Here is a 12,690-nt window from a genome sequence, read left to right as displayed (position 1 = left end):
AGCAGCAAGCCCAATACGGGGCTTGAACTAATGAACCATGAGATCAGCACCTAAGCCGAAGTTGTACACTCAACAGACGGAGCCACGCAAGTGCTCCCCTCAACAAGATCATTTTTAAGAACCTACCCAAGAGAACTGAAAACCTGCATTTACACAAAGACATGTATATGAATATTTATAGCACATCAGTGAAACTATCACCACAATCAAGATAAGGCAAATATCCATTTCCTGCCCCCCCTAAACTTTCTTGTGTCTGTTCTTATCCTCTCATACCTTTGACCAGTCTTCCCCTCTTTGTTTTTTAGTCTGGCTTCTTTCACTCAGCATAAATTCTATTTAGACTTCAACCATGTTGTTTAATTTAAAAAATGTTATGATTCTGGGGGACCTGGGTGGCTCAGTCGGTTAAGCATCTGACTTCAGCTCAGGTCATGATCTCATGGTTCGTGAGTTTGAGCTCCGCGTGGGGCTCTGTGCTGACAACTCAGAGCCTAGAGCCTGCTTCAAAATCTGTGTGTCCCACTGTCTCTCTCTGCCCCTCCCCCGCTCACGCTCTGTCTCCCTCTCTCTCTCTCAAAAATAAATAAATATAAAAAAATTATTAAAAAATGTTATGATTCTTCTTCATTTATCTATAGTTTGATTTTCCCATACAAAATTTTTAGTTTGAATTTTAAACTTGCCCTATTTTTCCAATTATAGTTGATAGGCAAGTAGTAATTAGATATTTCTTATGCAGAAATAAATTCTACCTGTTACAAATCAGGAATCCTAAATTCTCTCTGGTCCTGCAAGAGAGCAGACACTGACACAGAAATGAAAATGAGAGAGGCTAATGTCTGGGAGGAGACAAGAGCCCTAAACAGGGATTTCGTCTCCATATTTATTGAGCTATCAAGATTTTACATACGTGGTGAGTGTGCAGAAGGAAACAGATAGGAATCATTAACTCATATGTGTAAGAAGCAAAGGGTCTGGGAGGAAAGTAGCATTTAAAGTTGTGGTCAAAGCACAGTAATATATCGGTGCCAGATGGTAAGTAGTTTCCTGTAGGTGATACAACGAATTAGCGGTCTTCTTTAAAGTTTCAGATTGATGGAGCATGCAATTTTAAAGATAACAAGTTACTAGTTAGCTAGTCTAGCTAGCTAACCTTGGGGGCTTTCACCCTGCAGCAGCTCTGGGCCCTAAGCCTTTTTAACCCATTTGTGTAAATGTGAGGAATTCTTGAACCTATTTCCCCTATCTACCATTTAAAGTTAATCTGAAATTATGTATCAAAAATTAAAAGTTTTCTAGGAACAAGAGTTAAGAAACACCAAAACCAAGCGATGTTGAACAATCTCATTGTAATAATTTAAATAATAGGATAGATAGCTAATTTTCTATGAGGGCTTTACCTGTTCAACAAGTATGGTGATTCAGTGAAGTTTTTCTTTTCCCTATTTCCCTCTGATTCTACAATGTTGAAATTATCTAGAAAACTAAATGTTGTTAAAGAATAATGTGAGTTTCTTTCAAATTTGTCTCATTCGCCTGTGATTCACTGCATTTTTTTTTGTTTCTTTTCAGACCAAATGTTTATTTAGCTTGTTCCGGGATACTGGCCATCATTTGATTCAGAATAATAAAATAGGAGGAATTAATTCTCCATTGTCTAAACTAGTTGTTTCAAAGAACCTGAAAGAAGATAAAGCAGTCAAAGAAAAGGATATAGAAGGAAGGCCTAGGCCTGGGGATATGGTAGGTTGTTGAGAAGGTGATGATTTTGCTAGCTTTGTTACATTTCACAGGCTTGTACTGATTATAGGGTGAATTGCATCAATTTAGTTTGCCTTTTGTTGCAACTTAATGATCATTGTTCCTGCCATTGGGAAGACCATGTAAGAATTCAGTTTTTGAGGCGTGTTCATTTTCTTTCAGCAAGCACCTAGTATAAAATCTCAGAGCTCAGATACTCCTTTGGAAGTTGAACCCTCTCTAAGCCACAATCCAGAAGGACAGGTAACTATGCATAAAGAGTTGGAAAATTAAGTTTAAATTCATCAGTTTTTTACTGAGCAAGATAGTATGGTATTGTGAAAAGTTCTCATTATCTCAATTACCATCCCATATTTGCCATGACTAGTTTATAACTTTGGGTAAATTTCTTTGTCTTGTTGAGACTCTCTAAAATGAGCAGGTAGTACCAAATTAACCTTAGGTCCTTTCTAACATTAAAAAATTATGTGTTTTTGTAATTCTACTGTATTATATATTAGAAATCATGCAGAGATGCATCATCTGTAGCATTTACTCCTCTGCCCTCAAGACACTCAACAGTCTGGTGGGTGAAACAGATTGGTACATAACTAACCATAACACAGAATTTTGATGAATATTATAATAGAGGTACAAATAAAAGTGCTGTTTGGGCTCACATAATACAGATGAATCGCTCCTAAGATAAAGCAGTCTCAGAAGGCTTCATGGAAGAGCTGGCATTTGAGCTAAGTAGTGAAAGATGAAGAGAATAGTTTGCCGGATGAAGATGAGAAGGTAGGCATTTCAGGGCAAGGGAACAGCCCGAGTCAGGACACAAAGAAGGTAGCAGAATTTAGAGTGAATCAGTTAATTTTGTGTATGGAATACAGATGAAAAGAAAGGAGAATTTCTAGATAGAGGTGAAAAAGGAGAGAGAGGCCGTGTTGAGTTGTAGAAAGACTGAAAGATTTGCTAACAAGTTTGGACTTCATTATGTAGCTGATAAGGAACTCTTGAGCTTCATCTTGGAGACTCCTATTAATGGTTTTTAAGTCATGTAGAAATAAGACCTCCTATGTATTTCAGGGTAGAACTCTTGCAAGGAAGTAAAACCGAGAAAATTAAGTTGGGGTAGGGGCTTCAAATATTGGTTTATAGGTTTTTCTAATTGTACAGGTGAGTGTGTGATGATAGTTTGATTTAGGGAAGAGATTGTAGTAAGGAAAATCAGAAACTTGAAGAGGCAAGATTTGGAATTGGGGAGCTTTAAGGGTGCTGAGGAAGAAAAGCTAAAGATAACGCAGGTTTCAAGCCTCACTTTCGAGAAGGATTACAAAATCATAAGTCAAAGAGAGATCAATATAAGGGAAATGATAAATTTTGGACATGCTGTATTTAGGGTGCTGGAAAAAAATTTGGATAGAAATGTCCATCAAACTGCAGTTGGTAGATGGTGATGTGGATTCTGTGAATGGGAATGTCAGAATATTTCTGATTGGAAATACTTGGACTTGGAAGATTTGGTGGCAGAAAGAATAGCATTCACTTAAAACAGTTACAAGAAAAGTATTGAACAAGTTAAACAGTGCTTCAGCTGAGGTAGAAGTTTCCAATAATAAAATTGAAAATCCTTTTATGCAAGAGATAACCACTGTAACTATTTTTCTTTCCAGTTATTTTTCTATATTAAGAATATTTTGACAGTCAAGATCATACTATATACGTATAGTTGTATATGCAATTTTCTTATATTGTATATGTTATCCTATGTTACTAAAATTTGTTCATAAATATCTGTTTTTAATGGAAAGAATAAATGAGAGAAAAATATCTTTACAGCAATATGTAGAAGCAGGCACATACATTGTGTTGGAGATTCAGCTGGACAAAGCCTTGGTTCCAAAGCGAATGCCAGAGGAGCTAGCCAGAAGGTGTGTAGCAATGGTTCTTATATTTATATATATATTTTTTGCAAAAACATTTTAGATATAAATAAAAGGAATTCAGATTGTCTCCATAAATATAATTTCCCTAGACTAAGCAGCAGACAGTTTTCTGGTTTTTTAGCCCAGATTAAGTTTCTTTTGTTATAGTTGTCTTCTTATTACAAAAGCAGTATATGCTCAGCATAAAAAAAAAAAAAAAAAAAAAAAAAAAATCAAGGGATACCTGGGTGGTTCAGCTGGTTAAGCACCCGATTCTTAATTTTGGCTTAGGTCATGATCTCATGGTTTGTGAGTTCAAGCCCCAAATCAGGCTCTGTGCTGACAGTGTGGAGCCTGCTTGGGATTCTCTCTTCCCCTCTTTCTCTGCCCCTCCCCAACTCTCTCTCAAAAATAAATACATCAACTTAAAAAAAAGTCAAGATTTTGAGAAAATTGAGATCAGCAAGCATATAAAAATACTCAGATTTCTACTCACCCAGTGATAACCACTTAAAAAAGCTTTTTAAAATGTTTATTTATTTATTTTGAGAGAGAGACAGAGAGAAAGAGAGAGAGAGAATCCCAAGCAGGCTCTGCATTGTCAGCTCAAAGCCTGATGCAGGGCTCGATCCCATAAGCCATGAGATCATGACCTGAGCCAAAATCGAGAGTCAGATGCTTAACCAATTGAGCCATCCAGGTGCCCCAGTGATAACCACTTTTAAAAAATTGGTATTTATCCTTCTGGAGTTAAAATTCCTAAAATACACACATACACACCCATGTCACATATAAATAAGTGCAATTTTTAAAAAACTTTTTTTATATTGTACCATAGTGCTTTGATTGTGTTTCTAAGAAGTTGTCCATTTCATCTAGGTTGTCCAGTTTGTTGATGTACAACTGTTCATGGTATTCTCTTATAATTCTTTTTACCTCTATAAAAATGGGGAGTACTGTCCCCATATTTATTTCTGATTTTAGTAATTTGAATCTTCATTCTTTTTTCTTAGTGGTTACCTTGGAAATAATAATTACCATCTTTTTTTTTTTAAAGTTTGTTTATTTATTTGAGAGAAAGAGCAGTGTAGGGGCAGTGAGAGAGGGAGAGAGAGAATCCCAAGCACTAACAGTGCAGAGACCTATGCAGGGCTTGAACTCATGACATCATGACTTGAGGAGAAACCCAGAGTTGGATGCTTAGTTGACTAAGCCACCTAGGTGCCCCTATAATGACCATCTTAAACCTTTAACAATCTAATTGGAATAATACCAACTAAGCTTCAATACTATTCACCCTGCTCCTCTATATCTCCATCTTTCCCTTTTTATATTATTATTGTCACAGATTATATTTTTATACATTGTGTGCCTATTAGCAAATATTTCTAATTACAATTTATGCATTTGCCTTCTACAAACAAGTAAAGAGGGGGTTATTTTTATTTAAAAATTTTTTTTTACTGTTTGTTTATGTTTGAGAGAGAGAAACAGAGGGTGAGCAGGAGAAGGATACAGAAAGAAGGAGACACAGAATCTGAAGCAGGTTCCAGTCTCCAAGCTGTCAGTACAGAGTCCGATGTGGGGCTCGAACCCACGAACCGTGAGATCATGACCTGAACCACCCAGGCTCCCCAAACAAGTAAAGAGGAGTTTAAAACCAGAAGTACAATAATACTGGCTTTCATGTTTACCTTTACCAGTGTTCCTTATTTCTTCAGTTACCTTACAGTTACTGACTAGTTGTTCTTTCATTTCAGCCTGAAGGGCTCCCTGTAGCATTCTTTTTTTTTTTTTTTTAAGTGTATTTATTTTTGAGAAAGAGAGAGAGGGGGACAGAGGAACTGAAGTGGGCCCCATGCTGATAGCACTGAGCCCGATGCAGGGCTTGAACTCATGCTTTGAGATCATGACCTGAGCCGAAGTCGAATGCTCAACTGACTGAGCCACTGAGGCACCCCTCTCTTTAGCATTTCTTATGAATTAGGTCTTACTAATAGACTCTTAGTTTTTTTAAATATAATTTATTGTCAAATTGGCTTACATACAACACCCTGTGCTCATCCCAACAAGTGCCCTCCTCAATGCCCATCACCCATTTTCCCCTCTCCCCACCCCTCCATCCACCCTCAGTTTGTTCTCTGTATTTAAGATAGACTCTTAGTTTTTGTTTATTTTGTTAATTTCTTCTTCATTCTTGAAGGATGATTTGCTGTATATAGAATTTTTGGCAGGCATTCTTTTTTCTTTCAAAACTTTAAATATGTTACTCTAGTACCTCTGGCCTCCATGGCTTGTGTTATTCTTTTTGACATTATTGAAATTATCTGTTTATCTTTTGTGACAAGTCACTCCTCTCATTGCTTTTTGAGTTTTTCTCTTGTCTCTGGCTTCTGACAATTTGACTACAATTTATCTTAATGTAGATCTCTTCAAGATTATTCTGCTTGGAAGTTGTTATGCTTCTTGGATATATAGATTCATGTCTTTCTCCATATTTTGGGAGTTTGGGGCCATTATTTCTTCATAATTCTTTCTGCCCCTTTCTCTCTCTCTTCTCCTTCTGGGATTCTCATAGGGTATATGTTGGTCACACACATTGTGTATGTTGATGGTGTACCACAGATTTTAGGCTCTCTTTACTTTTTTTTATTTGTTTTTCTTTCTGTTCCTCAGATTGTGTAATTCCAATTATCCTCTCTTCAAATTTGCTCATTCTTTCTTCTGCCTGACCAAATCTGTTGAACCTTCTAGTAATTTATCCTTTCTGTTATTGTACTTTTCAACTACAGACTTTCTGTTTGGTTCTTTTAAAAATTTCTGTCTCTTTACTGATATTCTATTTCCTTTCTGTTTATACATCATTTTCCTGATTTCTCTTTCCTTGTTTGTGGTTTCCTTTAGCTCTTGAGCATGAGTAAATTGCTTTATTTCACATCTTTTTGTAGCAAGTCTGATGTGTGGACTTCTTCAGGAACAGTTTCTATAGATTTATTTTTTTCCTTTGAAAGAGGCACACTTTTATGTTTTTTGTACATTTTGTGATTTTTTGTTGTTGAAAACTGGACATTTGGATATTATACAAACTTTGGAAATCCGATTTTCCCCTTCCCCAGGGTTTGCTGTTCTTAATTGTTGAAGTTGTAGATTGTGTTTAGCCAGTGTGGGTTGGTTTATTTTGTTTGTTTGTTTTTTCGGCCAATGTTTTGATTGAGATTTCCTTAAATGCCAAGATCTTAAGATAATCAAACAAATAAAAATAAAACAAAAAATATTTGTTTTGTCTGCAAATGATTCCATGCTGGAGCATTCTTTTAACACTTAACAAGGCTGTTTACATTTCTGCCTCAACCTTCACTTCCTGCTTGCACTGGGCCTATAGGTCAGTCAGTGGTGGAAGCTTGGGGTCTTCTCTGGTCTTTTCTGAGCATGTATCCTATCCTAGGATGTGTGCAACTTTCATGTTTAACGTAATGCTGTCAAGGTTCATCCATACTGTAACATGTATCAGTACTTCATTTCTTTGTTATTAAATTAGATTTCACTGTATGGATGTACCACATTTTTTCCCATTCTTTAGTCGATGGACATTTGGACAATTCTTAATACAACATTCGATAATGATTGTGTTAAAATGGAGGTCAACTGATGTAACTCCTCTGCTCAGAAACCACCAGTGACTCCCTGGCACACTCTGAGTAAAAGTCAAAGTCCTTGCAATGGCCTACAACTGCTTACATATTCTGTCTGTACTTTGCTCTCACTTTTTCAGTCCAGCCATACTTGCTTCCTGCTATTCCTCACACATGCCAAGCACATTGTTGCAGCAAAGCCTTTACACTTTCTGTTCTCTTTGCCTGTACTTTTCTTATCCCAGATATCTACACAACTTGCTTCCTCACTTCCCTGAGGTCTTTCCTCAAATGTTAGCATCTCAGTAAAGTGTCTTGATGAAATGTGCTTCCCTACTTCACCACCCTAGCTCCCAACGTAGTCTATTTGCCTTCCTGCATTGTTTTTCTTCACAGCACATATCACTAACATATTTATCTTAATTATTGTCTTTCTTTCCCTGCTAGAATTCAAGCTCCATGAGGGCAAGAATTTTTATGTACTTTGTTTTATGCTCTATCCCCAGCATCTAGAAAAATGACTGATGGATAATAGGCAGTCAGTATATATTTTGAATGAGTGAATAGATAACGTTGTCTCTGGAGAGGAAATTGGATGGCTGGAAGACAAGGTTGTCAACAAGGCTAAAAACAAGGAGACAATTTAGTATATGTTGTTTCATGCCTCTTAAGTTCTGAATCATGAATGTATTACCTATTAAAATAAATAAAATTAAAATTAGAAATCAAGAGCAGAGATATACAATTACATATGACCTATTAAAGAAAAATTGAATTTGTGAATTTGATTATAAACTTTAAGGCAGTACGATATACTTCAGCAGGAATCTGAAGCTACAAGGAGGAAGAACTAGAACTTAATTTCCTCTAGTTTTTGTAAGGTCTCCTGAAAATGGAAGGTAGAAAGTTTAGCATAAGTAGGTTGACAGTGACAAAATATACTTTCTTACTCACCACAAAGTCTGGTATCATTATTGTAATTGAATGCAGTCATAAATTATGACCAAGAGTACACTTTTTATCCTCGATGGACAGGAAAGAAAAGTTTTCACTTGCCTTGTACCATTTGGATTTCCAAAACTTCATGCTATCAGAGACTCTTCTGAGTGCACCTAAAATCATAACACCCATATCTTTCCAACTCCTGAGTCGAACAGTCTCTTGAGTGCAATAGCAGTTTTAAAAAATGTGTGAGAGTAAAGCCAGGGCTCAAATTAGCCAAAAAAAGTACAACTTAGTTAGTTTCTGAGTAGCTGCTTCCTGGCTTCTTCCCTATCTAGCTCACAGCCATATACTGTTCTATGGTTCACATCTAGGCTTTTATATGAGAGAAATGCACAGTGCTCAAGTGTGATGTGGGAACAGACCTTAGATCTCCCTCGTATAGGCTCTTTGGAGGTATGAATAAGAGAACATAAATCTGCGGATAATTGTTTATTTTTTGTTGTTGTTTTTTTTTCCTGGTACAGGGTCAAGGATATGATTCCGCCAAGGCCGCCTCTTACCCGTCGGACAGGAGGAGCTCAAAAGGCAAGTGCCAAAGCTAAGGTGAAACTATAATAACATGTTGAGTATACCCATTTGAAAATAAGGCATGGACTCTTTAGTATGTTTTCCAGAAGGCGTGAGAAATTTTAGCTGCATATATTTCCCTTCCTGGTTTTGTTTGTGACCAGTGGCAGACAGTGAATAGTGTATAGTGTTTAGTCTTTGGCTGGTCTCTGAGCTGAAAAGGGCAATTTGTACCTAAAGCAGTATTGAATGTAAAACCCAATCCAGTTTCAGACTTCCATTACACATCTTGATCTCTCTGAGGCCTCTTTCCAGACATTTTGTATTTTCCTAGGCAGTGAGTGACTACCACATGCAGATCAAAAATATTTCTAGAGCCATTCTGGATGAGTATCACCGGATGTTTGGAAAACAGGTGGCCAAACTAGGGAGTGATATGGATAGTGAAACCCTAGAGGAACAGAAGTGCCAGCTCAACTATGAACTTAACTGCTCGGGAAAATACTTTGCTTTCAAAGAACAACTCAAGGTAAATATTCATTTAATTATTCCATGGATTTTTATGAAGCATCTTCTCTACATTCTTAATTATAGTTGTCCAGCTATGCTTCCACATTCTTGCTGGCAATGTGCCTTATGATAGAATGCCACAAACTCTACTTGTGCAAAGCCTTGGAATGGTTCAGTATCCATTCCAAGTGTGAGCTTTTAAGAAACTAAGTCTTTACTTGAGGGGGCCAAGTTTTGAGACAGGTTTCATGTTGCAGGGATGAAACTCTGTACATGTTACTGATTCCATGACTACTCTGTCTCCCATTGCCAACCTTTCCATAGTCCACACAATCACTAAGATTTGAGAAATATTTACTTAATAATAATTTCCCAAATAATAATGGCTAACATTTATTGAGTGTTTGCTTACACCAGACAAATTTTTAAATGCTTCAAATTTTACTAATTTAATCCTCACAACAACCCTATGAGGTAGATATTCCTCATTTTACAGATGGAGAAATGCAATATTAATTGGTTAAGTAATTTCCTTAAGATCACAGAGATAGTAAAGGTTAAAGATGGGGCTTAAAGTTAGGCAATCTTGCTCCAGAACTCATATTCTTAACTGCTACACTGGATTGCCTCTCTGAGCACATTTACTGTGTGTCCTGTCCTGTACTAAACAGATAAAAAGAAAGCACATGGAAGTAATAAAGTGAAAAACACTGATGCTGATGGAGGCAAAACACTCTTCTCAGTAGATGGCATGATTACAACTTAGTTTAATTCCTGGTTCTGCCATTACTAGCTGGATGGTGACTTTATCTCTTTGAGCTTCAATTTCTTTGCCTAACAATAAGGAATAATACTAATATTATCACATGGGTTCATTATGAGAATTAAATAATATAATGCATGGAAACTGCTTAGTACAAAACCTGACAATAACATTAACTTAAGGGGAATAAAAGCTGTCATGGCTATAGCAATATGTTATTTGTACAGCATTTTAAGCTTCACCACCTACCTGTTATCTTTCTTTGGCTTCTCAATCATCTTCTGAAGTAAGATAATAATACCAGAAACACACATCCATATAACAAATGAAGAAAATGAGGTACTAACTGTAATTTTTAAGGTTGTACAGTGGCAGGATTAGAACCAGAATTCCATTCTCTAGACTGTCAAATCAGGCCTTTTTCTCTTGTATCATGTGGCCATGATGAGAGATGTAATACATAAACCTAATGCTGAGGTCTTCTTTAGCTTTATAACTCTCTTCACATGATATGAGTTCTGCATTGACTATATTAGTGATGACGTTAAGAAAAGAAGTCATGCAGAGTATGTCGAAAATCAGAGGAAAATCAGAGAGCTGACACTCTTATCAGTCACCAAGGGAGAAACCAATCATCTTCTGAAGTTCTGATGAGCCTTAGACCAGATGCTCAAGGGAGGCCTGTGTTGTCAGCATGGTACTGGACTCTGTTATCAAATAGGTGATCTATACCTCTTACAGCATGCTGTAGTAAAGATTGTGAGAGAGAAGTATTTGAAGACAACATCATTTGAAAGCCAGGAGGAACTTCAGACATTTATTAGTGAGCTCTATGTGTTCTTGGTGGATCAGATGCATGTGGCCTTAAACCAGGTAGGTGATCAATAACTGAGAGCCCTTCCTTTTCTCTTTAAGGCATCAAAGTCTCTGAATGATTCCCTCCTTCCTTGATTCCTTTCTTCCTTAATTCAGCAAACAGAAATGTGATCGATTAAAACAATAAATAAAATCGGCTAATGCAAATTGTAAAACAAAAATCATCATTTTATTTATTCTGTGAATGTGTGTAATTCTCAGTTTGTTCTCTGATATTGGCAATCAAAACCAAGAAACATTATGAGATTTCAGATATTGGACCTATATGACAATGATGCTTCACACATGCCTTTTCATTGGCCGGGTAGCCTGTTCTTCTCCCATTTGTCTGTTTTTTTTTTTTTTTTTTAAAGTTTATCTATTTATTTTGTGGGGAGGATGGGCAGAGAGAGGGAGAGAGAGAATTCCAAGCAGGCTCCACGCTCAGCGGGGAGTACAACACAGGACTTGATCCCACAACCATGCAATCATGACCTGAACCAAAATCAAGAGTTGACCATTTAACTGACTGAGCCACCCAGGTGCCCCCCTCCTCCCATTTATCTGTTTATATCTGTATTTGCACAGCTTGCATATTGCCTTCATTTGCTCATTTTTAAATGTATACAGTTGTGGTTTATTTGAAAACTATGACAAAAACCAAAGTCTTTTTGTCCTATTGGTAGTCGCTAAGCAGGTATGCTTCCTCAAACCCTCTATTCTATTTGTTCTTTCCTTCACTTGATTTTCTTCTCTGTCACCATCATTTTTTCTTTCAACTTGTCTAGCCTTTCTGGAAGAGGAGGGTGAGGAATGTCCAGTATCCTAGCTAGCATTAAGAGAACAATCCTGCCTTGGGCACAGATGACTTGGATGAATTGCTTTGAAAATTGAACATTAGGTGGTAATTACTGTTGCCTTATGCCTCCAAGGAATCCCTGTCTAGTAGACGAGAGAGACATAAAATACAAATAAATGTAGCAGAGTGAGGTCAATGCTGTGAAGGGGTGTGTCCACGGTAAAGCAGGTTAGGAGATGCCTAAATAAAAAGTAATCAACTTTGCCCTGAGACCTGTCAGGAAAGGATTCACAGAATAGCTGTGGCTTGAGCTTGAAGGCTAAAAAATTCTCAAAGTGGAGGATTCAGAGTATTTGAGTCATAGGTAACATCACAAAAGCTTGGAAGCTTGGAAGCATATGGGATACACAGAAACTGCATATAGTTCGGGAACGGATGCTAAACTGGTTAAGGAACAGAGAAGCAGGAGGTGAAGCCAGGGATCAATAAGTTCCTAGTAGCAGAGTTGGGAATATGGATGGAGACCTTGTATGCCACAGAAAGAAGTTTTGCCTTTTCTATTATTAGCATTTTGGAAGCAATAAATTTAATTATTTTACACTGGGGAATAGTATGATCAAATCTACATTTTATGAAAAACACTGATAACAGTGTGTCAGTTGGGTTAGATGCAGTGAAACTGGTGATGTTAACTGGTTATTACATAGTAAGTAGGAAAAGGGGGCAAAGATTAAGTTTAAGGCTCAATGACTGGGTAGCAGGTAGTACCAGGAAGTGGGACAAGAAATACAACACAAGCAGATTTACTGGGAGGTAGGTGATATTGAAATTACTTTTGAATATTAGCTCTTGTGGGATTTTTCTCAAGAGTGAGATCTGAGCTGGAGATGAGATTTGGGGAGCCATAAGTGCATATAGGCATACCTTGGAGATACTGAAGATTTGATT

The 12,690-nt window shown here is 37.0% G+C and overlaps 1 protein-coding gene across 4 annotated transcripts in view; it reads left to right on the top strand.

Annotated features, from left to right (window-relative positions):
• The window catches only part of CFAP70 (cilia and flagella associated protein 70), a 101,543-nt gene that overhangs the window by 44,424 nt on the left and 44,429 nt on the right, over positions 1–12,690 (top strand). For all 4 annotated transcript variants that reach the window (XM_053909545.1, XM_053909542.1, XM_053909544.1 and 1 more), the window contains 6 exons: positions 1,576–1,746; positions 1,927–2,007; positions 3,586–3,677; positions 8,773–8,837; positions 9,154–9,344; positions 10,830–10,961. In XM_053909545.1, coding sequence (XP_053765520.1) covers positions 1,576–1,746; positions 1,927–2,007; positions 3,586–3,677; positions 8,773–8,837; positions 9,154–9,344; positions 10,830–10,961 — 732 coding nt within the window. The remainder of the gene's footprint in view (positions 1–1,575; positions 1,747–1,926; positions 2,008–3,585; positions 3,678–8,772; positions 8,838–9,153; positions 9,345–10,829; positions 10,962–12,690) is intronic.

Source organism: Panthera pardus, unplaced genomic scaffold (assembly GCF_024362965.1).
Source record: "Panthera pardus isolate Hobbes unplaced genomic scaffold, ASM2436296v1 HiC_scaffold_22, whole genome shotgun sequence".
NCBI lineage: Eukaryota > Metazoa > Chordata > Mammalia > Carnivora > Felidae > Panthera > Panthera pardus.
Note: the sequence above shows the minus strand (reverse complement) of the source record. Positions and strands in the feature narration are given on the sequence as shown.